The sequence below is a fragment of the Electrophorus electricus genome, chromosome 20 (assembly GCF_041902795.1).
Source record: "Electrophorus electricus isolate QZ-2024a chromosome 20, ASM4190279v1, whole genome shotgun sequence".
NCBI classification, from domain to species: Eukaryota; Metazoa; Chordata; class Actinopteri; order Gymnotiformes; family Gymnotidae; genus Electrophorus; species Electrophorus electricus.
Window position 1 is genome coordinate 6,665,667 of NC_137516.1, and position 27,696 is coordinate 6,693,362.

General features: G+C 43.2%; 2 protein-coding genes across 3 annotated transcripts in view; one reads left to right on the forward strand and one right to left on the reverse strand.

Moving 5' to 3' along the window:
• mtor (mechanistic target of rapamycin kinase) overlaps positions 1 to 27,696 on the reverse strand; it is a 73,479-nt gene that overhangs the window by 38,705 nt on the left and 7,078 nt on the right. For both annotated transcript variants that reach the window (XM_081702978.1, XM_081702977.1), the window contains exons 14-28: positions 27,471 to 27,593; positions 26,683 to 26,766; positions 26,090 to 26,182; positions 24,853 to 24,987; positions 24,478 to 24,607; positions 22,173 to 22,423; positions 21,730 to 21,816; positions 20,497 to 20,664; positions 16,955 to 17,067; positions 15,892 to 16,054; positions 15,124 to 15,216; positions 14,196 to 14,342; positions 12,388 to 12,530; positions 11,997 to 12,159; positions 10,242 to 10,387 (exon numbers count right to left, since the gene is read on the reverse strand). In XM_081702978.1, the coding sequence (XP_081559104.1) occupies positions 10,242 to 10,387; positions 11,997 to 12,159; positions 12,388 to 12,530; positions 14,196 to 14,342; positions 15,124 to 15,216; positions 15,892 to 16,054; positions 16,955 to 17,067; positions 20,497 to 20,664; positions 21,730 to 21,816; positions 22,173 to 22,423; positions 24,478 to 24,607; positions 24,853 to 24,987; positions 26,090 to 26,182; positions 26,683 to 26,766; positions 27,471 to 27,593 (2,039 nt within the window). The remainder of the gene's footprint in view (positions 1 to 10,241; positions 10,388 to 11,996; positions 12,160 to 12,387; positions 12,531 to 14,195; positions 14,343 to 15,123; positions 15,217 to 15,891; positions 16,055 to 16,954; positions 17,068 to 20,496; positions 20,665 to 21,729; positions 21,817 to 22,172; positions 22,424 to 24,477; positions 24,608 to 24,852; positions 24,988 to 26,089; positions 26,183 to 26,682; positions 26,767 to 27,470; positions 27,594 to 27,696) is intronic.
• On the forward strand, positions 2,013 to 5,315 carry angptl7 (angiopoietin-like 7). Its single transcript, XM_027021134.3, has 5 exons — positions 2,013 to 2,652; positions 4,193 to 4,293; positions 4,392 to 4,586; positions 4,700 to 4,895; positions 5,025 to 5,315. Exons 1-5 carry the CDS (start codon positions 2,283 to 2,285, stop codon positions 5,192 to 5,194), a joined length of 1,032 nt encoding a protein of 343 aa, XP_026876935.2. The 5' UTR covers positions 2,013 to 2,282; the 3' UTR covers positions 5,195 to 5,315.

The window sequence follows — 27,696 nt, forward strand, 5'->3', positions numbered from 1 at the left end:
GTTTCCTGCACAGCTGTGTGCTCTGGTTAGACAGACCTATTTGTACATTTAAGCAGAATTTAAATGAATTATGGCTCATGACAAATCCACTGTTTGTCTAAAGAACTGCGATAAGAAAATAAACTGGATAAGTTTATGCTTAGAAGAATCCAGTTTTCACTGGAAATTATGATAAACATATTCATAGGAAATGATCTGACTACTGAATTGGTCTAATACAGTATTATTTACTTTTATTAAATTAGAGTGGACATCACTGTATTTACCATTTTCTTGTCCATTAGAACATGAGACAAAACAAACTTATTATAGACAAAATGATTGCTATGGAGAAAATTATCATTTAGGTAACACCTAAAACAGATGTCGGAAGGACCTCAAAGGACAGCATAAGCACACTGCAAAAATATTTGTTACCCGAAAAGCCAAAAACTGCAGTCTTATATGGCAAGAGAAGGACTGTGTTCCAGTAAAAATGACATGTTGAAGAAAATCAGACTCTCTCACATTTACATAACAGCCAGGGTTTTACACATAAACTGTGCATTTCTCCGTTACTATGGCCTGATAATAAACAGGCATTAGCAAAGTCACCAGCAGACATTACAATAATCACCATAAGCAAAACCACAGTTACTCTGGTGTGGCTATTCCATGAGAGACTATGATCAAAGCTAAATTTCATAGGAAAATCATTGATAAAGCACTATCTATTCCTTGAAATGGCAGGTTCAAGGAATAATGCAGTTTCAAGAAATAATACTTCATAAAGGTAAAATTAATGTATATCTTTTTATGCTTTAATGGTATATTAGTTTACTAGCAAAACTGAGTCAAACTGAGAAGACAGGTACAGTTGGACTGTAATAAATAAGGAAGAACTGGGCGGCTCAGCATCCAGGAGCTTTGCTTTTTGAGACACTCCTAATCAAGCACTAGGGTAACACTTTAGGGAGGGTGTTTCCTGTCCCACACACTCCAGCAGTGGTTCGCGCACACGCACCCACACGTCTGTGTTCTGCTACCCTCTCTCCACACCGTGATTTTCCTCCAACTGATTATCATCACTGTTATTAGGCCATCTGTCACCCATAAGCAGCTTTCTGGAGCCGTCTTACAGGCTCACATCTGTTTTCTTTTGTTTTCTACTCTGTACATGGCACAGGAGACCCCGGAGGTCCATAAAGTAGTTGTGTCAGTGGCATGCCCAGCACGCACTGAATTGTGATCCAGGTAGTGCCAACCATTATTCTGGCACGCAGCACAGCGCACAAAATGACGAAATGGACGTGCGTTTCCTGCGAACAATTTAGCACCAGCTAAATTCTGCAGTCAAACTGTTTATATTATGTACAGTTAAGTAGGATGTGAAATTCATTCTAAACTGAGATTAGGACTACTGGAACCGATTTATTTAACCAACGTCAGTAGTTTAACACACATTACTTTTGTATAAAACTAAAGTCAAAAGATAAATTGAAATTCAAGACAAATTCATCTGGCATGCAGTAACTGTAGCAATTACTAGCTGTGAGCGAGCAATTACTGAAGATATGGGTACCACTCCTCCCACCACCATATAAAAGCATTACATAAAAGATCATTTGTCATAAATCTTACAGGGTTTAAAAACTGAACAGTAAAGCCTGATTTCTGTGGATCTGAGAAATTATTTTTATTGTGAATACTCTTTCATGCCATGTATAGTGGGTGCAGAAAAAGTACTGAACAAAGTGTGTTCAGGCACATGGCACACCTGATGAAAACTGAGCTGGAGGGTAGAACCAGACAGAGGCAGGAGGGGGTGGAGAAGCGTGTGTGTGTGTGTGTGTGTGTGTGTATGTGTGTGTGTGTGTGTGTGTGTGTGTGTGTGTGTGAGAGAGAGAGAGAGACACAGACGCAGAGAGAGAGAGAGATCGTGCGCAAGAGCTGAAGCTCCGGGGGTGGTGGAGCTAGCAGAGGTGGCAGGGCGTCAGTGTGAGCCCGACCAAAAGGGGAGGGCACACGTAAAGATATTTAAGATGCATACAGACTGGACCCTTTAGTGAGAGGAGAGAGCAAAGGCCCTAGAACAGCTGCGGCAGAAACGGCGCAAGAATAAAAAGCCAGACGGCCCCAGCAAGGACCAGAGACTGCACTCAAACCAGCCCACGCTTTCTCAGACAAACAGTCTACCATCAGTGTTTCAAGAACGCACCGGCACAGCCTCAAGACAGACACCTCCAGGACCGGCAGTCATCTCCGCCCAAAGAGGATCAACGGTGCCTTCTTAAAGTGGGACCATGAGAACAGCAACGGCTAGGACAGCGGTCGTAGCGGTCGCGCTGCTGCTCGTGGTGCTGTGCCCGACGTGGGCCCAGGTGCCCCCAAAGAAGCGGGCGGTGCCAGCCAAGGCGGCCAGGGCTCAGTGCTGCGACGAGGTGCGTGTGCTGAAGGTGCAGGTGGCCAACCTGAGCAGCCTGCTGGAGGACATGGGAAGGAGGCAGGAGGCTGACGTGAGGAGCCTGGTTCGGCAGGTGCTGGAGCTGGAGAAGCAGAACCATCAACAAGAGGCGCGCGTGACTGAGGCGGAGAGCAAGTACTCGGAGATCCACAACCGCGTGGAGATCATGCAGCTGCAGGCCGCACAGGCAGCCCCGCACACCACCTCAGGTAAGGTGACGGAGCGGGTGGAGGGGCCCGCTGGGAATGCGCATCTGTATTAGTGGGATAAACGTCTATACCGAACCGTCTTATATGCGCTCCTGTTCTGAATGGTAAATGAAAGCAAGTACACAACAAAGCAAGAGTGTGTTCATGCAGTTGCATGGGTGTTGTGTGTGTACTTCTCTACTGCTTGGCCATGTCCTTTGGCTGCCCTCACCCTCTGGGGTCGTGGGTCACATATGCTGTGGACATGTGTCACTACTTGGCATGTGCGGTCATTTGGAGAAATACAATCTGAACCATTTGTGAGCTTAAGGTGACAAAGACAGTTTCACAAGACCAATTCAGCCCACAGGCTGAAAAGGAAAGTATGCTTTTCTTTCCTTCTCTTTTTCTATTTAAAAAAAAAAAAGATTTTTAACACTGAAAAGTCTGCCAAATGACACCAAGTCTCTAAGATATCCAACCGTTTTACAATATTTTAGTCCTAGCTGGTAGTGCAAGCCGGTTTCCTAACCGTGCATGTTCACTATAGGGCTACAAAGCGTTCCATTTCCCACAAGTCCAACAGTTCAAGTTCTGCAGCCGTCTCTGATTCCCAGTTCAACAGAAGCTTTGTCTCGCCTTTTCTGTCTTTACAGTTAGTCCATTTTCAATAATTTCCTAACTAAATAGTGATGTAGTGGAAAAAAGATCTTATCTTATCTTCTTAAGACAACCAAGATCAGGGGCTCAGCAAAAAACAACAAAATGTGTTTGAACTAATGCCTAAATTGTTCTTTGCATGCATTTTCGTATGCAACTCCCACTCATACTCCCACCCCGTCACACACACTTATTCAATTCACAAAAACTATTAACATATTTCTGAAGAGTAAGAACAATAATGTCCAAAACTGTTAGAGCTGCAGTCACTAATGACAGTATCCAAGCATGTCTGGCTGCACAAAAGTGGCCAAGTCACAGCCCATAATTAGTGCCTCTAGAGTCTCAAGAATGTCACAAAAATAAAGGGGCAGAATCCATCAAAAGGCCATCACACGTGCTGTTTAGGTTATTCCACACTATTAAACTTCTAAAGAAGAAGCTGGCGTTAAACAAAGCATGATGTAATTTAATACCCATTATTATCCATTTGGTCAGTCATCTACCTAGTTTATTTTCTTCTTCCACTACAGAGAACACAGTAGAGCTTTGTTAGAACTTTGCAAACTCTACAGGGTCTGAGAGACTTAGTGTAGTATTAAAGAGTACAAACTGCCCCAGGGCTTCAAGGAGAACCAATCAAGCTTCCCTTTCAGTGATGCAATCCCCAAGTTCAGTAGCTATTGTGCTGGCTATTGAGCCAGACAATTTTGTTCTCAGGTTCCTCAAATGCTGGAAACACACTCAGGCCATTTGTTCCAGATGTTCCTGCTTTAGGTGTCATCCTGATACCACTCAAAATTATCCAGAGTAGGAACAAAACAAACAAAAAAACAATGCAAACTGTGTAACAGAGTGTCCGGTTTTGAGGTCTAACCTTTACCTGCATTCTCCTCCACAGATGCAATTTATGACTGTGCATCACTGTACAACAGAAACTACAAAATTTCTGGGGAGTACAAATTACCAAAAGATGATTTTCTAAGAACACCTGATCTGGATGTAAGTGAAAATACCAGGTTTGGTATTAGTGCGTCTTGGAGGGTACAAATGAGCATTGAAAAAATCTAATTTCTCCATTTTTGAACCACTGGTTTTAGGTGTACTGCGATATGGAGACGAATGGAGGCGGCTGGACGGTAATCCAGAGGCGGAAGGTGGGTTTGACCAGCTTCGACCGGGACTGGAAGCAATATAAGAATGGATTTGGTACAATTCGTGGAGACTTCTGGCTCGGCAACGAGCACATCTTCCGTCTGACCCGACAGCCCACGGTGCTCAGGATAGAGCTGGAGGTAAGAATGCTCCAGAGAGCTCATCACAAGGAAGCTGTATCTGGTAAAAAGGAGGACCTTACCTGCAGCCTTTCCTCGCGTATCATCAGCTGTTGTTTGTTGACCATACACAGGACTGGGAGGGCGAGGCGCGTTATACCGAATATGGCTTCTTCACACTGAGCAACGAGCTGAACAGCTACAAGCTCTTCCTAGCCAACTACAGCGGAAACGCCGGAGACTCTCTCCGCTACCACAACAACACCAACTTCAGCACCAAGCACAAGGACAACGACAAGTGTGTAGATGATTGTGCCCAGCTTCGCAAAGGTAAGGGACCAGGACACTCATTAGGAACCGGTCCAGTCTAGGAACCGGTCCAGTTATCCTTGCTTGTTAGCGCTCGGTCACACAGCGTGTTGCATTCCAAACTTTGTGCCCCATTGCCTTTTCTTGTAGGTGGGTACTGGTACAACTGCTGTACTGACTCCAATCTAAATGGCATGTTCTACCGCTACGGCGCCCACACCAAGAACAGTGATGGCATAACCTGGTATGGCTGGCATGGACCAAACTATTCCCTCAAACGGGTGGAGATGAAGATCCGGCCCCAGAACTTCACCCCTTGAAGCACTTTGCGTACAAAAACCCCCACAAACCTTGCTTACCATGTACAAAGTCTATGCAGCACCCACTAATACTTGCACCTATACCTGAAAAAACATCTCTATGCATTTGTACTACAGAGCCTTTCTGGACTGAATGTGTGATGTATGATTGTAAATTGTAGTTTTGATATTTATCGTAAATGTTTTATTTTCTTTACGCTTTTCTGGAACCATTTGTGCCACTGAATAATAAGGCATAAAATATCTAGTAAACTTGCTAGATAAATTTAGCAAATAAATTTATTTTTGGTAAATTCACAGATAAATTACACTGAATTGTGTAAATGTAAAATGTGTACAGTTCTATATGCCACTGAATGATGAAATAAATTGTATTTTTAAAAAACTGTCATATTATATGATACTATAAAGATCAACAATTGTGCCATCATGCAAAACAGAGATGAGACTTTGCCTCACTGCACTGTGTGGGGCACTTGACCCTTAGGATTCGCATCACTACATTTAAAAATCACCAATCCAATGAGTCTCTACTTCCAAGTCTCTCTTACATCAGTTAACTAGTGTTTGTTGCAAAAAGGTTGTAAAACTGAACATCTATTTAGGACTTGGTGTCAGGCTTAATCCACAACTGCATACCCAGGCCTGCATACCCAGAAGTGCTTACACTAAGAGCCATAAAATCCCAGGCATCAAAAAGTCAAAAAACAGACAAATGAAATGCATAGCGACCATGTGCTCTTTTGATCCTCATGCATACACACAAAAAGGGCATGAATTGAATTTAAAAATGTAAAAAGAAATAAAAAAGAAGAAAAAGCATTGAAAACTGCATGGGAGAGACATGCTCATAAAATACTAAATCCCCAAACACAATTAACAAAAAAGTCACAATGAGAACAAAGCTACTGATCCATAGAAAGGGCAAAAGACACAAATGTAAAGCCACAGAAACATGGACCATCTTTTCATCATTTCATGTACAGGTTCTTCATGTGGCATAAACATGCTTGAGACTCCCTACAGCTGGTGGAGGTCTTCTGGGATCCTGGGAGGTCTGTATAAGGTCACAGTAGCAGGAAGTATGGGGCTTAGCTTGACCTTTTACTGGCATCTGTACCGTCCCCCTGGAGGATAGGACTCATTTCTCAAAGCCATTTATCAGGCAGCCTTTGTAGAGGGATTGAGGCCAACTCATTTAGTGGAGAACTAGACGAAGCCTTGCCTCAACCTCACTCACTAATCAAGCTCTCATTAAAATGGGCTTACTGAGTACATGATTAGTGACATCGGGTTTAGAAATAATGGGGCTGACTTCTCTGAAGTCAAATCAAGGAAATTACGGTATAAGAGTTACGGGCCAAATATAAGTAGATCATTTTATGACCCATCCACAAGCATCTGAGGTGAAAGCATCTGTTTGGATATGTAGCAAAGCTACAGATATTGGAGAGGCCAGTTAAACATATTACTGCGCTAAGATAACTGTCAAAACAATATGACAGAGCATTTACAATAAAAGCATTCAGAGCAAATGAAGTTTTTATTAATCCACAAAGCCTGAAATTAACCTTTAACCTTACAAAATCTGTATATCAAGAAAGATTTCAATCTTGTTCACAAAGCACAAAATTAAAGAATAGTTGTTCAAATGTTTTGTATTCCAGTGAGCTATTAATTATTTGTATTGTAATGCATTTCATATTCCACCAGTGGCTTGGCCCCTCTTACCACTGAAATGGATGGTGTGCATGGGGAAGTCAGTGTAAAGCAGACAGCAGGGATGAAATTCCTTCAGATGAAACTTAAAATCGATGTTTCTTTGGCCTAATTTCAGGGTTCTGTCTCCTGCCACAGTACCAGTAGGTCATTACTCAGAGACTCACTTCATTTATTGTAAACAGACAGACCAAGTTACACACACATGCACACACAAGCATCATGCTGTGACCTTAGTTTATGTATGTTTGGATCATGAACGATATACTTAAACTGAAAATAAAGCACAAATCAAATTCTCAGAACCTGCTGCTTTCCCAAAGCACATTCATCTTATGACTAAACGTCATAAAATTAGCCCGATTTTTAGGAGGAACTGGCGTGGGCTAACAGGAGTCTCACAAGCAACATATAGCACATATTCAAAAACCCTGCAGTGCAGAATGAACTCAGTCAACTCTGGTCAAAGAAATGAGCCATATTCACATGTCATTTCTATCAATGATGATCGCTCAAGCTTAAACTATTGCATTAAGTGTGCCAAAAGAGTAGGTTTTGCCTAGACAGCATATAACCATTCTTCAATCCAGCCTCCATCCTGCTTCTGAGCACACCCTGGCTCGCTTTCTGTGTTGGTCGCCAAGCTCTTGTCTGGTATTGTCATTAGCAACTTCCTGTTGCCTCATCCTGCACGTGCAACTCAGCCCATGAGGCACTAACGGCAAACCTAATCAGGCTGTTTCTGGCGATTTATTCAGTGCTTCATAATCTGGTGTTCCCAGGGCACCTCTGAGCATTCCCCCATGAGTCAGGCTGGATGAGCACCTGTTGGGTTGCCGATCAGGCTGCTGCGCGCTGGTATGCAAGGCTGACTCCACTGGTAATACCTGCTCAGGGATGCTTTGGGAACAAAACCTCTGGCTTTACGGTGGAAAGCTTCCTTGTGAAATCTGCCTCACTCTTCCCGCAGACACCAGGAGAACGGGCTCCGGGAAAGTGGTAATGGCACAACACAGAAGTACTGGAATTGCGGGAGGTTAGGGGCATGTGAATCACTGGTGAGACAATCACTACCTGGAAATGTAGGTCAGATGTGTGTTTCTGACACCTTTATAGTTTTTCATAGAATAATTTTCTGAGCTTTATAAGAAAGTCACATCCCATCTTATATCTAGCGCCAGCATTTTAAGAATGACTACAGTTGTTTTGATGTATCCTCATCTGGCTCCTGACAGCACTTACAATCCCAAGTTCCTCCTTAGAAAGTCCTTCTTTATGAATAAAGAATCATTTGTATAAACAAATGTTTTTCACGTTTTCAATCTTCATTTGCTTCATTTCATTGCTTCACTGCTCCAAAGAAATGGGAAACCAAATCATAAAGTAGCTTTGTTGTTGCAAAGTAATTTCAATGGAATTTCACAAAGAAGATCCAGGCTCACACAACTAAATCACAGCCCCCAGATAAAACATGACTTGAAAAGCAAAGAGCTCCAGCGCACACCAGGATCATTAAAAGAGTACTCCACATGGGCCTCATCCGCAATTACAGTAGAATAACCACAAACAAGCATCACATGTTAAAGAGTAAAGCTTGTTTACAGGCATCCCTAGAGAGGGAGCTGAAAACATCTCACAGCTGGTTCGAAACTCAATCAGGCCCTTGAAAAGGCCATGCCAGACACACAAAGGAAAAAATGAGATGCAATTTAAATTAAAAGCTTGAAAAACAAACCTGTTGACATCTATACATGCAATATAAAAAGTGATACTACAATTTGAAAATGATGTGGTGGGGGGGTAGGCTGAAGAAGATGTGAAGATGAGCAAGGCCTCTGTCCAGCAGGGGGTGCAGAGCCAAAGACATCAATACTCGAAACCAACTTTAAAAACATTAAGCTTTAAACTAAGTTTAAAGGTCAACAACAGAAGCAGCAGCAACAGGAGCCTGTGCAACACTGATTCAGTTCATTTGAATCAAGCCACAGAAGTGCCACTGTGTGACACGCAGAGCTTGACCGATACTGATATATTTTTCCTGCTTCAGCTATAATGAGGAACCTGTTCTTTTCTCATTCTACATTAAAAGCAGATAAAGCAACAGAAAAAGTAAACGCCGTCACGGAACGCTCGCCTCCCGCGAGTCACGTGGTTCGGCCCGCCACGTGCAGTGGGAGGACTGTCTTGTCTGTAACCACACCTGCACCTCGTTCATGTTTATGTATATAAACCCATGTTAAAGTGTGCAGGGTGTTGGTTATTGTCGGCATAATGTCTAAATGTAACATGTTTGTTAGCTGTATTCTTGTGTATCGTGTTTGTTTAGCGTTAACCGTTTCATGTTTCTTGTCGGTGATAAGTGTGAGTGCCTTTGTGTCTTTAAATGTTAATAAATGTTCGTCCCAGTCGGAGGAGTCGGCGCGTCCTGCCTCTCGCCCTGCGGCACTTGGGCCACCGCATGTTACAAATGGAAGAATATGTATGAGTCAGTGAGTATATTTCATCGTAAGACAAGATGCCCAGTTTTAAGTTGGTAAAAGTGTAAATTCCATGTAACTTCATGTTAATAACTATATCCCTCCACCTATTCCAGGTTTCTTGCATGTGACGTGTCATAATCAATGTGCATAAATATAACCAACAAAAATAATCCTATTAACATAACCTTTAACTTCCAAACTAATCTACAAAACTCATGCAGCTCTCTACCCAGTAGTATTTGTACCTTACTGTTTTGACAAATAAAATCACAACTACTTTGAACAGTGCGCATGAGGTCAAAAGAAGCCCCTTGCATTTGGCCTTCCCAAACTTGAAGGGTATTCCACTTAACTGTTTGCAGAAAAGACATGTGAGAGGCTTTTGAACTCAGCTGCATGTTCTGGCTATTTGGTCTATTCAAAGTGCAGATAAACAATGAACCTTCATGGCCTCCAAGTAGCACCTGAGGATTTCTGTGCTCCAATGATTTACCTCCTTAAGGTTAACACATGTTAACTTTGAGACGCAGCGTGGTTGCTAGCCTACTAAACAAACCATACAGTATCGCTCTACCTGGCAACATTAGTAGAATCAAATTTCAAAAGACTCAAAATGCACAACACACCTGAAGCAGCAACATGATTCAAACCACCCACGTTGCTTTAAACCCACTGGCATGACAGAATCGGAAGAAATTGCAGATGAGTCAAATTAATGTAATTTAAAACAGAGCCTTAAATATAAGTGACTGACATTTTAGTATTTATGCAGACTAAGCCCACATGCTCAGAAATCTGATCTTTTTTGTTGTTCTAAATGTTGAAACGAACACAGTCTGTTTTCCTACCTAATGAGAGATTCCAGGATAAGGGGAGACGGGCCTTTCTGGAACTCTAGCTCCTTATAGTGCAGGGCCTTGGCATATGCACGGCATTTAGCAGCTCTTTCCCCGAGAAGAACGATTCCATTGTCATCCCTTAAAGGAAGTGGCCCCTGAAACGAATGCAGAGGAAAACGAATACATCAATGAAAATGAATGCAACGCGCTTAGAACAAATAAGTGGACAGAACGTGAAAATGTTCAGGATAATTTCTTCTTCCTTTCCACATACTTATTTTTGCTGCGGAATGAAATTCAGTACAACATCCTTCAGCTCTTTTCAAGAAGCATAGGAATGATGTGGTAGTTTAAGAGGAAGCACATCATATTTGAGGTATTTTTTCCAACAACACGAGACAAATCTCAGCTTTTAGAAGTACTTTAAATATTTCACATCATATTACAAGGGCATGTTTGTCAGCCTGCAAGATTTAAACATGACCCATAATACTGGAATAAAATGACCTCTTACAGCTAAATGCTCAGATACCATTAAAATGTGATAAAATACATAAATTGTCCTACCAAAATACATATATAGGTATCCACAGTTTGAAGGAAAGGTAAAACAATTACCACAAATAACATTAGCATACTATTGCATCTTGAGGTAACAATTAACATTAATATCAACATACTATAAAGTCTACAACTACTAAAAACCCAACTGGCTCAAAAAGCATTTTCATCAACCACTCATTCCTCCAGCAAAACAAGTTAACAGTAAATAATAAATTAAATTGCCAACCGAGTCTCATAATCAAACAGGAATTATAATGAATGATGTTTTACTCAGAATCAGAGTTCAGTGCTAGCCAGTATATAGAATATGTGAACCATCACAATGTGTGAACCATTTTCAAACTAAGAGAAAGCTTGGTAAGTTGCTAGGATAGTTTTTCATATTGCCTCCAGTATTAGTTTGCAGATAGTAGCTTTTAGGCTGTAGAGAGGTTAAGTGCAATCACCTTCCAAAGGATCCACCTACCAGAAGATGAGTAGTTGTAACTGGTAGAAACCAAAGGAATTTGGTCAGTGCACCTCTATCTTTGACTATTTAGCCTTACTGCACCAACAAGTGGCAGCGGTCTATGCTTCAACAGAAGGGCAAAGCTCTGCAAATGGGAGCTCATTTCTTTCAAACAAATAAGTGCCCCAGGCTATGCTGGAACACAGTACTATAAAGTTATTAAAGTCCGGTTCTGCTCATGAAACTGCATCAGGGTCAGACATCACTTTAGAAATCTTACTGATTATATCTCAATGGCCCTAATTTAAAAAACTTCCTTGACAATAGTGCATGATGTACCAACTTGACCTGCATTTGTAAATTACCAGAACATTTCAACTCTTTTTTAAAAGTTAAAAAGGAGAAAAAGAAGATGCTTCAATCAGGGGGTCATGAGGTTCACCCTAAAGTCAAAAAATCAAACTTAGAAAAATCAACAGACAACACTTGTACTTCCATATAAAGACTTGGGCCCTTTAGGTTATATGTTTAATGTTAATATATTTCACTATGGCTAACTAGCAACATGTAATGTCATATAGTTTTTTTTGTTTGTTTGTTTGTTTGTTTGTTTGTTTTTTACCATTTTCCCTTTAAACAAGAGCATTAGAGCATGCTTGCCACAAAAAAGTAGGACCCTTTTGGGCATGAACTTATTATATTACAGGTATGTACATAAGAAGGTTGTGTTTGTGAACAAGGCTCTGGCTGACCTTGTCGCTGTGCTCCATGAACTCGGCCAGGTTGAGCAGGGTCTGCGTGACCTCAGCAATGTCCTGAGATGTGAGCGCCAGCTCGATGCTGCGGATCAGCTCGTCCTGCTGGTCCTCGCTTAGCTCCGACCAGCATGACAGGAACGCAGCATTAAACAGATCCCTGCATTAGTGAGACGCACAATAATCAGTCTTTGGGTCCTGCAAGCAACGGAATGTTCAGGAAGGACAACGCAACACAGAGAATTCTTAAAATGAGTTTGTAACTGTGCGTCATTAATGCATATTTTAGATACGTTCACAACAATAAATATCAAACGTACCAGGGATTATCAAAAACCGGGATCTTAACGGAAGATGGTCAAAGTGTGGTTGGCAAGCAGAGAGTCACCTGGCAAGTGGAATGTAGGTCTGGGCAAGTGACCAGCAGGAACGCAGGGCCGGGGAGGAGGACTCCTTCAGCAGAACCACACTGAGACGCCGCAGCCATTCCAGCCAGTCGTCCTTTGACACCTTCCTGGCCGCCCCCCACGCCTGCACACACACAGGGTGAACAGCCAACGCTCAGAGACCCGTCGGAAGGCCGGGTCAACTAAAAGGGTACTACATCAAAGTATGGCTTTCCTTTATAGTTATGCTTAGTGTTAAGATCCATGATGAGTCCTCTGAGACGGCAAACATTCTACTTGAAGTTAAACATGTTGGCCTCGTTTTATATTTGATTTGGATCACTGCTTTTGATCACCGAGTCTGATTCGCTTTCTGGTTGTGAAGGGAGGGAAAAAAGCGTCGGGGACAAACTCTAAAAGCAGAAAATTATAAATCGATTACTATAAAATTGTAATAGCAAGGGACAGACACGTAGGTGCTGTGGTATTTAGACTTGGAGTGCTGCAGGTTCCTGAGAATGTAACTGGCCATGTCCTAACTGGAAGGACAACAGGTTCCCTCTCTCACGAAAAAACCAAGCAGTGTACCAGCCAATCAGGCAAAAGGTCAGATGGCATGGTCGATTGCTCACTGGTCTTGAGGCACCCCATAATGCTACACCGTCGGTAGATCGTAAAGACAGAGGGGCAGGCAGCATAGGCACCAAATGCGGCATGGCACGTGAAACAGGAATGAGACACCGTTTAGAACTACACTGAAAGAATTACTGGTCTGAAAGGAACTTGCTCAGTTACAGAATTCCTCAGTGAATATGAATGGTTGTGAGTGAGTAAAATGTTACTAAGCCTTCTCACGTCAGCCGAATGAAGACAAAAACAGGAGACCAGCTGGTTCTGCTACTTATCATTTAAGAGTGAGCAAGGTTTGGGTGACAGAGAGTGAGGGAAGATCTGGTTATCTTTTAGAGCGATTGCCATGAATCGTGGCGACATGCTTGCCAGTCACAGAAAACTGAACAGAAAATCGATAACAGACTAAACCGCGATGGCCACAACCATTCTTGGCGGGATCTTTGACAAAACTTCACCACTCCCATGCCTCATCTATGATTTCCAGTCAGCCATAGACCCGCAACTAGTAAGAGTCACGCTATGGGGAACTTACAGAAACATGTTGCTCTCGGCACAATTCAGTCACGTGTTTTCTGCCAGGGCAAAGCTAAAGCACAATGTAATTCTAACGCAAGGTTTTAATGCTGGTTTATCTACTTAATGGTCATCTGCTTTGTCAATTAGGCTTCTTCGTTCCAAGGCAAATATATATTTTTTGTGGAGAATTTTAACTGTTGCACAGAGAAACCATGTTGAATTTTATTGGTGCACATTCCATCATGAAGGAAATTACTCTAGCTACTTGAGATAAGGTTACAAAGAACAACAGTCCTGAAAACCTCTTAACATGCCTTTCAATTGTGAGTGACTTAACAGTGTGCCTTGGTTAGTACATTTGCTTAACAGACATTCAGTTATCAGATGAGAGACTAAACTTCACTAAAGAATGGGAACATGAAGAAAACCTGTTATCTTCATAAAGCTTTGGCCAAGAACAACAACAACCACCACCGTGCAAAATGCGACACAGAAACTGAAACCATGTCCTGACTTTCAGTTGACATATAATAACAGCTAGTCTATCAGATAAACACTGCAGACTTATTATGTTTAAAAGGAGGTCACAATGTGGCAAAAACAGTTGGCAGCAATAAACCATAGAGTGCAATCACAGGGAGCCCAGTGGACACCTACTGACCTTCTGAAGTGCAGTTGTGCTGACATGCAGCTTCTTCATCGGACCCGACTCCACTGGGCCACTGACCAGAGTGTCGCCTTGGTTACCACGTGACTGGCGATGCTGGAAAATCTGAGAGTCTTCTTCCTCGTCGGCAAGGGTATAACCCTGAGAATTAGAAATCAATGTTAAAAATCCCTGCACAAAGACACAGCATCTTAACGGGACATAAAAAAAACCCAACAACAACCCAGAAAACCCATAGTGTGTTAGATCTTAGTCTAATGCATACGCTAGGTCTTAAATTATGGCAAAACATAGTTTGATGCACAATACAATCTAGTTGCAGGTATAAATGAGCAACAAAGATGATGGCAATGGCATGTTAGGCTTAGAGTGCTGACTTATCTCCTAATGCTAACTACTGACATTCAACTTAATACTATACTGGAGAAAAGGATGTGACAAGCCGAGAGCTGTGTCTGGGACAGAGAACTATTGCCTCTGAATTGTTCCAAATGGTTGACGGTGCTCTCCGCAGTTCAGAAAGCAACACTTCAGGACAGACATCTGATCTACATCACAACAGAGAAAACTTAGGAGCATGGCACGTCCTGTCAAGTGCTGCGAGATGTCAGCAGGAAGCATTACATTTGGCAATAAGACATCTAAATTGTTTTTGGATGGAGGGTAGGGGCCTCGTGTGTTGCAGTGGGAAATCTGGGTTCACAAACAAGGAACGACTGGTGACTCACACAAAGTTCCAGGAAATGGAGGCTACATCCTCCACCTGCAGACAATGTGCCGTTTGTTTCTAGCCATAGCCCCCCGGTTTGAGCGCCTCATCGTCACTGACATCAGTGCTGGTTCAGCGGGGACAGCACACTGTGGAACGGCGAAGCGTTGCGAGAAACGAGGTGGAGGGGCCTGAGGGGCTGAGGGCACTGACCTTGACGACGCGACAGATGAGGACTTCGTAGCGCTGGTGGCTGATCCTGTGCTTCACCATTACTTTGTGCACCATGGGAATAAAGATCTGGTACTGCACAACAACAAAAAAAGTGGAACAAGGCATTAATGGAATGTCCGTCTGCAGGAGCGTCGTTACAGCATATCTTATGTGCACTGAGAGCTTCTGTTAGGGTTTTTATTAAATGTACATGAGCTAGTAAATGAGCCCTCAAGGAATGTGCATGTACATATGCGTTTCCTTCTCAGTGTGTCTGTAATTATGCGTGCCTGCAAGTGCTGTTTTGTGCACAAGTGTGTGATCCATAGGCTTGCAGACGCTAAACAGCCCTTTCCACTAGCGCCGAGCCAGATGACAGACTGCTGCCCCTCTAACTGAGGCCCAGGGCTTTTCATGTTTAAAACCTGCACACCTCACGCCTTCTGCTCATGGGGGCCACATGTTGCCCCGGTAGTTTTATATGCACCTCGGGAGGGGTGATAAAAAGGAAAATGACATCATCCCACTCTCATTAACAGCCTCGTTCTGAACTCAAAGTGGGCTCGTGACATCATCAGTGGACCACTTCTGAGAGCTTACATAGAGTTATGGGAAACGGGAAGCACTTTCTCTGCCGGCTGACCTCATCAATGGAATTATTCAAGCAGCCCTCAAGCGCTCTTCACTGGAAGTCATGGAAATATTGTGACACTGTTATTTATGGACAGTAACTGAAAGCATGCACTGGCACTGTGCTACTGCAGGCACCTTTTTGCCAAGCTGGAAGACCAAGGAGGACAAGGTGTCCATGGCAGTGCCTCGAAGCTCAGGCGTTCCGTCTAGAGTGCGCACGATGGGGTGGATGATTCTGGAGGCATAGTCAGTGAAGTCCAGGGACTCGGTCAGGCGATCCAAAGTCTCCAATGCAACCCTAGAGTGCAAAACAAAGCAAAAACAAACTGGAAAGCTGGAAAATGATCATTCTTTGTACAGGGAACACTAGGAGATTCCTTTCAAATAATCATATTACTCAAACAATTTAAACTGCATCATATTTATTTTCTAAACTTGGTGCTACTGCAGTACAGCACTTATTTTGTGAAATCATTGAGAATGGAGCACTGTGCTCTTTAGATTAAAGAGTCTTGATCTCCACTCCTTATCTCAGTACAGCTTTAAAGAATCAGTACAGACTGGGCTCAACATGTGCTGACGAGCTCTGCTGCTTCAATTGGAGAGATTTGACAATGTGGATGCCTCTCTGACACAAGGCACTAGGGTCACCTGACTCACATCCATCCTCACTGACGTGCTTAGCTGATATGAGATGTTGGGACTGCATCTTTGCAACCATAACTCTCTGAAATTAGCTGTCAAGGCTTCCCACTCAAGGCGTTTTTTTTTTTGAGAGAAGAGAATAGTTTGGCATGGATTTCCCTGTATTGGTTGGCACTGAACTGTCTAAGGGCAAATGTCTGAGGGCAAAAAAGCCTTCAGTGTCCATGTAGCAAACAGGCTCAAATTATATTTGAATGAATGTATCTATTCTTATTTAAACATCATAAATTACTATTATCTGTGCTGTATGCCACAAAGGGTGGCAATCTGTTTATTCCATGGCTAGGAAGGTTTATGAGGTACTAGATCTCAAACTATGAAGTACATACATGCAAAGCCTTTACAGCCACCGATTTAAGTTATTTAAATAAGCTAACTCTTAATTTACACAGGTTTTACAGAAAGCAAAAATACAAATATATAAAATGTATAATACTGAACAATACACTTCTCCTAATCAGCCAGAGAAATGGCAGGATTGTTATATACTGACTTGCGAGCCTGGAGAGGGACATCCGGGGCATCAAACAGCTTGACGATGGGAGGCAGCAGCAGGTGGAGGTAATCATCGAGGTTGGCGCCAAACTGTTGTATGGCCAAGAGCAGCTAAAGACAAAACACATCACAGAAATTACTGTGCTGGTCAAACAGTGCTTTAGGTAGACAGTTCTGATGAAGTTTTGGGTAATGTTGTACTGATATCCCTCAAAAAAGAAAAAAGCACTCTCTTTCCACAGCTACTGATGCATAGTCAGAGATTATAGTAGAGACTATGTATAACTGCAGAAATGTTAAATAAACTAACAAGGAATGAAAGCTAGAGGGGACTAGTCAGCAGCAGTAGCACTGTTGGATGAGGTAGTCTGTTAATGACATGGGCCTGCTCTGGTTCCAGATTTCTAGATGCATCACTGTGTTCAGATACACATCGCTCTCTAAGAGCGTTCAAAGCGATGCATCATTTGCCGTCTTGGCGCTACACTGCTTTTTCGAAAGCCTCGGCCTTCGGCCCTTTGTTGTTCTAGAACTTTTCCCACTGGGAACAGGGGACATGGGAAGGTCAGGGGCCAGCAGGTCAGCTCAGGCAGGTGACAGAGCTGTTTTCTTTTCTCTCCCATGTCAACTAGAAGGTAGCTCAATGCCTCCCTCAGATGGGCCCAGATGCTCTCTGCGACGCAAGAGCTCATAGCCAGACCGCCATTACAACCTCTCCAGATACACAGCTCACCATTAGTATAAAGTATCATGGGGTGGGGGGATGGAGGGTTCCGCAGGCGTGTGAGGCTGAATAATTGTAGCTGTGGGGTCTGCTGGACTGGGCCAGTGGTCTCGTGTGTCTGTGAGTGGCTGTTATTCCATCTGAGCGGCGGTGGGTGCAGATCTTCTCCAGACGTCTGTGATTGAAGACCGCCGGGAGTCTCTGATATTCTTCACCCCACTTTGAAGTGCAAGAGTGGATTTTTTTTTTTTCACAAGCCACATTTTGGCCTGACAGCCTGACATTTATGAGTGCATTTTGAGGCAAAACGTCTTCATCTGTGTGGGGGCAAAATCTAAAAGTGAACACAATATACTTCACACTCATTAATAAGTAATTGTTTTAAAGTTTAGGAGGTTTTAATTTATCTGTGGTTTTTACATACAATTTTTTTTGGATGCAAAGCTCTTCAGCCACCCATGAAAACGCACATGTCCCCCAGGTTTAAAAGAGGAATTAGGAGTGAAAGCACTAAAAATCAAATCCATTTGAGCAAAGCTGTTCCAGATTTCCTTCAAAACTGTCTAGAACACACTATCTAATGCACATCAGGAAGCAATGATATTTCACCTGGAGCTATACTGAGAAATAATAGAAAAAACATTGATTGTGTTCAAGGCACTACAAATATATGCATAGATGTGGTACTGGAAAGGATGCGACTCTGGTAATGGGGTTAAACAATTACAAAATCCAGATTATCAAATCATCTAAATATGGAAATAAGGGAGCAGAAAAACAACTTCAGCGGTAAACATGGTGAGGTCTCTGAGTCTGGCATCAGGATGTGGGAGCGGGGAACAGAAGGTAGTTGGCTCAGATGGTTTTTGCTCGGAAGGTTGGCCTGATGATGTACAGGCCATATCGCTGAAGTGATCCAAAGGCCTCGGGTGAACTCCACATACAAAGACCTCAGGGCTCAAGACATGAGGGCAACCTCTCGAAACTTTAGTGGCCACTAGTTTGGTAAGATTGAAGAAACCGCAGCCATCTCCTGACCCACATGTAAGAGTGCACCATTTTATTGCACTTATTTTTTTGCATCTAGTGCAAAATGGATTCACACAAACATTGGTCTAGGTGGAAAGTATGTATTCGAAAATGAAATTTGGGTTCCAACTTAGCTCATTATGCCTTTGTTACGTGAAAACGCATGAAAATGTATAGTCGTGGCAAAATCTTTGACTGACAAATTTTGGTTTTCACAAAGTTTACTGCCTCAGTTTTTTGTTTTTTTTTTTAGATCTTTTTGTCAGATGTTTATATGGTATAGTGAAGTACAATTATAAGCATTTCATACGTTTTTTAAATACAAAGCAAAACCTAATATTTAGTGTTGACCCCTTCTTTTTTAAGACTTCTGCAATTGGCCGTGTTTCTGTGTTTTTGTTTGTCCACCCTCTTTTTGAAGATTGAACACAAGTTTTCAATGGGACTGAGATCTGTGGAGTTTCCTGGCCATGGACCCAAAATTTCAATGTTTTGTTCACCAAGCCACTTGGTTATCACTTTTGCCTTGTGACATGGTGCTCCGTCATGCTGGAAAAAGCATTGTTCATCACCAAATTGCTCCTGGACCGTTGGGAGAAGTTGCTCTTGGAGGATGTTTTTCATTCCTTATTCATGTGTTTTAGGCAAAGTTTTGAGCAAACCCACTCCCTTGGATAAGAAGCAACCACACATAGGAATGGTCTCAGGATGCCTCGCTGCGCTCACCTTTTCTTCTCCAGATTTGTCCAGATGTCCCAAACAGTCTGAAGTGGGCTTCATCCGAGAAAACAACTTTACCCCAGTCCTCTGCAGTCCAATCCCTATACTTCCTGCAGAATGTCAGTCTGTCCTTGATGTTTTTCTTGGAGAGAAGTGGCTTCTTTGCTGCTCTTCCTGACACCAAGCCATCCTCCAAAAACCTTTGCCTCACTGTGCATATGCACTCACACCTGCCTTCTGCCATTCCTGAGCAAGCTCTGCGCTGGTGGTGACCCGATCCTGTAGCTGCATCCTCTTTAGGGGACGGCCCTATCTTGACTTTCTTGGGTGCCCTGAAGCATTCTTCACTGTAATTGAACCTCTCTCCTTGAAGTTCTTGACGATTCGATAAATGGTTGATTTACGTACTCTTACAAGCAGCAATGTCCTTGCCTGTGAAGCCCTTTTGATGCAATGCAATGATGACTGCACATGTTTCCTTGGAGGTACCCAAGAAAACGTCAAGCACCACCACCCTTTTAATGCAACCAGTCTGCTCTTATAATCAACATGACACAGTGATATCAGCTGTCTTGTCCTCATTAACACTTTCCCCTGAGCTAACAAGAAGATAACTGAAATGATGTTAGCAGGCCATTCTGTGGCAGGGCTGAAATGCAGTGGCTAGAATGCAGTAATTTTTGTGATTAATTTAATTGTCATGGCAAGGAATGGCTTTGCAATTAATTGCAATTCATCTGATCACTCTTCACAATCTAGTTAATGCAAATTGTCACCATACAAACTGAAGCAGCAAACTTTCTGAAAAACAAAATTTGTGCTAGTCTCAAAAACATTTGGCCACAACTGTAGAATATGCTTGGGTAAATGAGTTTCTGAGGCCCGAGGATGACTGGCCCAGGCAGTCCCCTCAGCTGTAAGTGATTTGGGTAATAAGACAGTGGCAAACTGATGGGGAGACAGTCATCCAGCTGTTGCACTGTGCTTCTAACCACTTAAATGCAATCACAACCTACGTAATTATTTGCATGCTTTGTGCTTGCATATGTGCTCGTGTGCGTGCTTACCTTGATGGTTACGCTGCGTCCAGGGCTGTTGTCATGCATGAAGACACGTAGCATGTGCGGGATCAGCTGGGGCAGATACAACTTGAACTCCCCTCCCAGAGCTACCACTATCTGCTCGATGAGCAGGATGATGGTGTTCTGCATGGGGTTGTTTGGGGTCCAGTACTCCTGAAGATAAAAACAACATTTGCAGATGGGGTGTGCATTTCTGGAGAGCAACACTGTGACACATGCCAGCTCAATACCAGGTAAAAGAATTAGGAGTAATCAAATGCCTTGTGTTCGGTTACCTTAAGAACAAACCCAGACTTATGCCTTTTCCACACCCAGGGCAGCACAAGATGCAAATGGCGCAACAGACACTGACTGAAAAAGGTGTCCTTTCTCTGTAACAATGTGGATGTGTGGCCCACATTCGGTATCCAAACAGACCCAAGAACTGAGAAAAGCAGAGCTGGGTGCCGAAATCGCTACCTCATGCAGTCTGTGTGGAAGTAACTGCTGTAGCAGTTGCTGGGGGGTGGGGTGGGGGGGGAATCAAACTTTAGCATACGGCGCCTGTGCTGCATTACGTTCAGCACTTAATGTGAACGGTCTGGAGGTGTATGGCCTCACTCTATGTGACACCGCTTTAAAAGCTCAAGCACTGAATCACCAATGAGTAAACGTAGGAAGTGGAAACTCCGACACAGCCACTTCATAAACCTGTGGATATTTTCTTGGGGCAGACCACTACTGACTGCTGGACAGGAAGAACTCAGGGTCCCCTCTGCCGGCTATGACGCAGCTTAGGACTGCATCTCCATTGCAGCCAGGGTTTTTGATCTTTTCTGTGATGTCTGCAATGGCTATTGCCATCCATCTGGTACACTTGGTAAAAGAGGAGCTAAACACCAAAGAAACCATCCTTTTTTTGTGCTCTAGATGAGACTAACATGTCTTAGGTCCTCATCTCCACCTCCATAAATCACCAGAGAGCCGTATCGAGCTGCTAATTAAAATGGATATGGGTGGGGTGGTGGAGTATAAAACTGAACTGGAGAAAACGACACCTAATTGTTCAGAGCCATGTCAATAAGGAATGCCAAATGAAAATAAATAACCAGAAAGATATTCAGTGTCAAAAGGTTTTTGCCTGATAAATTGTGGGCTTGGAGGAGGAAAAACACTGCAAATTAGAGCTTTGCAGATGTTAAGTGTAAGAGAATAGGGAGCGGCGAGCAGCTTGCTCACTCGAATCAGGGTGAAGATGTCATCCATGTAGGGACGGATGTGGATCTTAACGAAGCAAACCACCATCCCCATCTGCTGGAAGAGAAACTAAAGAGAGGCAGAAGAGAGAAAACAGGTGAAGCCAAAAGTGGATCTGTTTATGAAACTCAATCTGACACATCAAGCAATTCCATGCTCTGTTCAGTCAAGCCAATTTCCCCATCATGATTTCATATGTTTGGGCTGGAATCTTTTTCTTGCCTGGCCTCAAAAGCCCAGAAGGTAATGAAACAGAAAATTCCATCAGAGCTTCATGGTGATGACTTGACAAAAAGCAAAGCATAGAACCAAAACAGGATATGCCTTCAGCAAGATGCAATACAAATAAAATAACGCAAATTATGAGAAACTTCCAAGATTTTACTGAAGAAACGTTTACAACACCAATTTGACAAATAGTTTACCTCTCTTATGCTGGCATCACACACTCGGATAACATTGAGGAATGTGGGCATGACCTGGGGCAGGAACTGAACGCACTTGAGGCCCAGAGACTTGAAGATGAAGGTGACGGCCTGCACCACCATGGTGTGGTGGTTGGAAAGCGAGGGGTCGCGCAGGATGCGCATCAGCGTCACGATGGCCACGGCCGGGTAGAACTCGTCCAGGGGCAGGTTGCCCATGTTCACCAGCATCTCGCTGGTGCTGTAGTCAGCTGCAGCAGAGAGAGGAAGCAACGGACATGTATGTATGGGCAGGTAAGTTCACACTGTTCAGTGAACCTCGCATTGCAGATGCAATTCAAATGTTTTTCAAGAAAGTGACTGTGCAACAATTGACCACAGTGGGTCATGCTTTCGATTGTGTCATTAGCTACTTTGTCCCTCTCTCTCCCTCCCTCCCTCCCTCCCTCCCTCCCTCTCTCTCTCCTCAGAGCAATGCTAGCTGGTGCAGGTACATACAAGCACATACAGGGAAGACTTGAAAAAATTGGGTTGTGGAGAACGTGTGTGCTAGCACTCATCCTGGTATCTGATGATCAGTAGACGTGGCTTGAAAGCAGGTGAGAATTGGAGATGAATACTGGGAACAATTTTTTTTTTTAATCTAGGATCTTGAGATGGTCTTTTTCAAATGTACTGGCTCTATCAGCGGCATCTAAAAATGCAACAAGCTATATACAACTTTTAAAAATATAAAATATGCTTAAATATTTTATTAGACTCCTCAACTCGTCACAAACAGCTTTGCTGAAATAAATGGGCATAAGAATATAAAGCAGACAGACATAATCTAAAGCATGTGAAGAATGAGACAGTACAAAGGTTTTTTTTGGCTTCTCCATTACAATGCAAGCTGAAGTATGGCTGCGTCTGTGGTCTGTAGGCACTTCCTATGGCCATAAAGCTGTTGGATTGGCCCCACATGCAGAGTAAACAAGCCTGAGCGTCCAGGCGTGTGTCTTGGGGCTGTTTTTTTGCAAACCCCAATGACTTCACCGTGTCTGTTTCCCATACGCAGTGTGAATTCCCCCTCGAGATGTGCTGAAGTGGTTGATGTTTGTGCAATGGGTGTTGCGTCTGGCTGCAGGGGGAGCCAGTCAGAAACAGGTTGTAAGGTCTTTGCATTGAGCTTAGAGCAATTAGGTGCCCAGTTGACAGGAAGGGAGTCAGATGGGTGGGTGAGCACATGAGCAGAGATGGAAGGGTGGGGGCTGAGTCTGGAATAGGAACCAGAGATGAGACTTGACTCTCCTATACCAGTGGTTCACTAAGGCCACTCAGATGGATTAGCTTCAGCAAACTTCAGTAAACTAAATCAAAGGACGCGCATGCTGAGAGACACAAGTCACTGCTTTCACCGAGTTGCCTCAGACACTGCCCTTCTACTGTAAACCCATCCCTCCATGGGGACGTGTCCTCAACTTCCTGTCTGCTGGTGCTTCATGCGGCCCCACTGCTAAAACCATTAGCCCTCCCTCTACTCTGAAAGTGGGGGAACTCCAAAAGGACAGGGAGACCACAGCTCCTTGGGTCAGTCTCTGCGGCGTCAGGTGTCATCGACACTGGGGAAGCTCTGAGCTACAGTCCTCGGCTGATGAACGAGATGGCTAATTTAACTCACCTCCGTAGACAATTAGCAGTCAAGCACATCAGCTCCAAGGTCCTTCCCACACAAACCTTTTTTTGGACACAAGAGCTTTGGAGTCTAACTGCTAGCGTGCATGTTTTCTCAGAGAACCCTGCTGATTCTTGCTGAAGGTCACCAGAGGGGAATCACACCGGCACGCTACACTAGAATGAGTCAGAGATGGAAGGAGACGTTCAGACACGTTTACTACCTGGCTGCAGTGGCCTGCACCTGGCAAGGAGACAATGCCTGAAAGCACTGCGCAGAGACCTCAAGGCATAGACCGTATTTATGTATAGGCTAAGCATTGCATTAATATAGAACTGGGCATGGGAAAGAAGAGATCATGTTGTATTATAAACCCTTTACAGAGGGACATGATATACTTGCAAAAAGTGACTTGTATAAGCTTTTTCACTGACGCACAATACAAGTACAGATGGGTGGAAAGGGTCAGGAACACGCAATTTCTGCAGGATGGCAGGTGCAAACAGCCTCACATAATTACAGTGTTTTGGAAGGGTGAGGCTGGTGAAAGGTGTGATCTCTGTGTGTATAAAACCATCAACTGGGATTCAGCATATTTATGAAGAATGCTGTTTGAGCACTTCCAGGACATCAGCTCTTGGCGATGCTTACCTGAGTCTTGGCTTGATTTGGATTCTGATAAGCTGACAGCAGAAGCGTCACGGGATTGGTCAATCATGCCAATGTTGACCTTGTGTTTGTAGGGATCCAGAGCACCAAGGAGGCCAAGAACACGAATGGCCTGAACACAGAATTGCAAACCAGAGAATAATAACCCCAATCTTTTAGTATCCACACCAGGACACAATCCTGGAAAATTCTATAAGACTTCACAATTCTATAGGACTGATAACTAGGATATACATACATGTCCGATCTTATTTAGATGCGATAACAGGAGTCAGCGTAGAATATTTAGGACCTGAAGGCCTTCTACAAAACGTAGTCCATGTATTTAGTCACAAGGTTGAGAAAAAAGGACTGTACCTCACGCCTGATGCCCTGGTTCTGCTCTGTTTTCAAGAAGTTGAGAAGCACCTCTAGCAGAGAGGGGTACTTCCTGTAGGGCTCCACCACATAGCCTGTACTGGCCACCTGCTGGCCCAAAGTCCACAGCGCCACCTGGTGGGTGACAAATCACAGAAGCATTAATGCAACTTTTCTTGACTTCAGAGATCACATTTGTGCTTTCTCTCATGGTGGTTCAAGATTAATTTTAATTTAAATAACTGCTTCAAGCAACATTGCTATTAATGAATTAATGTTATTTGGGTCCAGTTAGTGTTAGGCCACACTACATAATTTTACAGATGATGCTCAGTAAATAGATACTATTAAGCATTTTAAGATAAAATTAAACTTAAAAGGTAAATCATGTTCTCCTAAACCATTCAGACAGTCCAAAGATTATTGTCTTCAGTTATGTTGGCTTCGCGAAACCTGAAGCCCCTTAAATCATTCTGACCATACAATGTCTCTGATGGCTATAGCAGGATAACAACACCAGAACCGTGTTAAAAAAGTTTGGGACAAGGTGTTGACAGTATCTTCAAACAATTGTGTTAAACAGTAATGTTTTATATCCTCTGCAAACAAGCTGAATAAAAGCAACAGTTGGCCCACCTCCTCCATGGGAACTTTGCTAATGAGAGGTTAAAAAAACAGTATACCATTCATTCAACAAGCTTGGAGCATACCATGACAAACAGCATGTAACCCCCTTTAATCTACTAGGGGAAGCAGTTTCAGAAATGAGGAAGAACTAGATCTGGGACTAACAGAGTAAATGGAAAACCATAACTGCAATGTGTTGAATGTTTGTTTTTTTTACAGCATTTAGTTGACACTTTTATCCAAAGTGACTTAGAATTATGAGTACATTTTTTGAGCAGTTGAGGGTTAAGGGCCTTGCTCAGGGGATACCACTGCCCTAAATGTCCTTAAAACTGCCCTAAACCATAAATGTCACAAAATAATGAATGTGTCTAGCTTTTTAAAAGTGATTTTTCTCAGTAATGGATAATATTTTGTGCATTCTACTCCATGAACTACAAGCATAATATGAAGGGGAAAAAAGCAGAAAATAATATAAAGCAAAAAAAAAAAAATGCTTAAGACAGTGCAGTATTACCCAAGTTAACAAAACCAAGCTATCTAAAACATTCAATTTGTTTATCTTCCAAGTAACACCAATGATTGCGATTTTGATGTAAAGACTGCATACCTGTCTTTTAGCTAATGAGGACGAGTCCTGAAGCATGTCCATGATGATGGGGAAAAGCTCATCCATCCACTTTCTCATCTCCAGCCCACTCACCTATCAACAGACACACACACACACTCAAATGACCAAGATCTGATAAAAAATCCTGATCTTTTTAGGTAGAGCCAACATTTTGCTAAAGTAAATTATTCCATTCATTTATACGTAGTCTTAGGGAATACTTAGGAAACGGTTCTCGATATTCATATGATAAAAGTATCATTTATATTTAAATACAGTAGATTGAATGGCCATTGTCTTTACCTGTCTTCACACCAGTACTACTCTCTCCATGTCCACAAACCTCTACTTGCTCTGTGGAACCCTCATCACCTGTGCCCTGTTTTTCTGACCTGTCCCTTCTCTACTTGTCTGCTGGCCGATTTGGTGTCTCCGGTTTCTACCCTTCCTCTCCTCTGTGTGGCTACCTTCGCCCTAATCACGACCTCTTCACACCTCTGCCCCATCCACCAGGTCATCTGAGCAGAATGGCAGGTGAGATCATTCACAGAGTGCGGTGGGTCACATGTCAGCAAAGGCGTGCGTGTTATTACCTGGGCCAGTTCCCCAATGGTGGCTAGGACGCTGATAACTACAGCAGGGTTGGGGTCTGGGTCTTTCAGCTTCAGGATCAGGGCCTGGCAGGAAAGCGACGATACAGTGACTTGCAGCTTTGGGTCCAAACCACAACGTTTATAAGGTTATTCAGGCTGTAATATAGCCAAATGCAATACACAGCGCAAAGAGGTGATATCTCAATAGTAAAACAAACTTACAATCTTATATTTATTACAAAAAGGCAGAACTGGAAATATCCTCACAACCAAATCAACCCAAACCATTTCCCCACAAGATTTTGGCCCATATTTTGTCATAAGTGAAACTGCATTACAGTTAAGCATTAAACACACTAAGCATGCTTTAAAAAAGGATTTTTCTGGGAATATTCCATAGTTCCAAGAGGTATCCTAGTAAACTGTATGGAGAAGTGCAGGAATGGTGATGATGATAATCCAAACTCTAACCTGTTAATGCAGCAGAACAATTCACTGAGGAGCTCATTCAGGAAAGCATGCCAGCTACTGAGCCACCAGTGCTAACTACTACATAACCATGCTGATCATGAAACTTTACAGATATATAAAATCCTTAAGAGGTATGCATGTGTAAGATTTATCAGGAAACAGGGCATGTTACCATTTATACTTTGGCTCTTCGCTCACTTCTCAGATTACCTCATTAGCAGCTCTGCTCTGGAAGGTTTTATTATTTGGGTTTAAAGTCTGCATTTTCTGGGTTCGAGGGAAGCATTAAAAGCTCAGAGCGGGGGAGCTGAGGGTACCTTGAGAATTGGCTCCATGTAGGGTCTGATGAGCCGTGGGGCATTGGACACCAGGTGTCCGAGCATGCGGGCGCTCTGCTCCTTGTTCCGGCCCACGCCGCTGTGCTCCAGCTCAGTCAGGATCTGGAGGAGTGCAACGAAGGCTTCCCCATTCACATTTCGCTCACATCCCACTCACATATCATCTAAGGCCTTCTCATACGGTGTGAAGTGTGTAACCTGCGCA

What these genes read in the sequence shown, in the direction of transcription:
- angptl7 (XM_027021134.3), top strand. Translation starts at nt 2,283, where the DNA reads ATGAGAACAGCAACGGCTAGGACAGCGGTCGTAGCGGTCGCGCTGCTG. An exon ending in AGCCCCGCACACCACCTCAG is followed by an intron (nt 2,653 to 4,192) that starts GTAAGGTGACGG and finishes TCTCCTCCACAG; the next exon opens with ATGCAATTTATGACTGTGCA. An exon ending in TAAGAACACCTGATCTGGAT is followed by an intron (nt 4,294 to 4,391) that starts GTAAGTGAAAAT and finishes CACTGGTTTTAG; the next exon opens with GTGTACTGCGATATGGAGAC.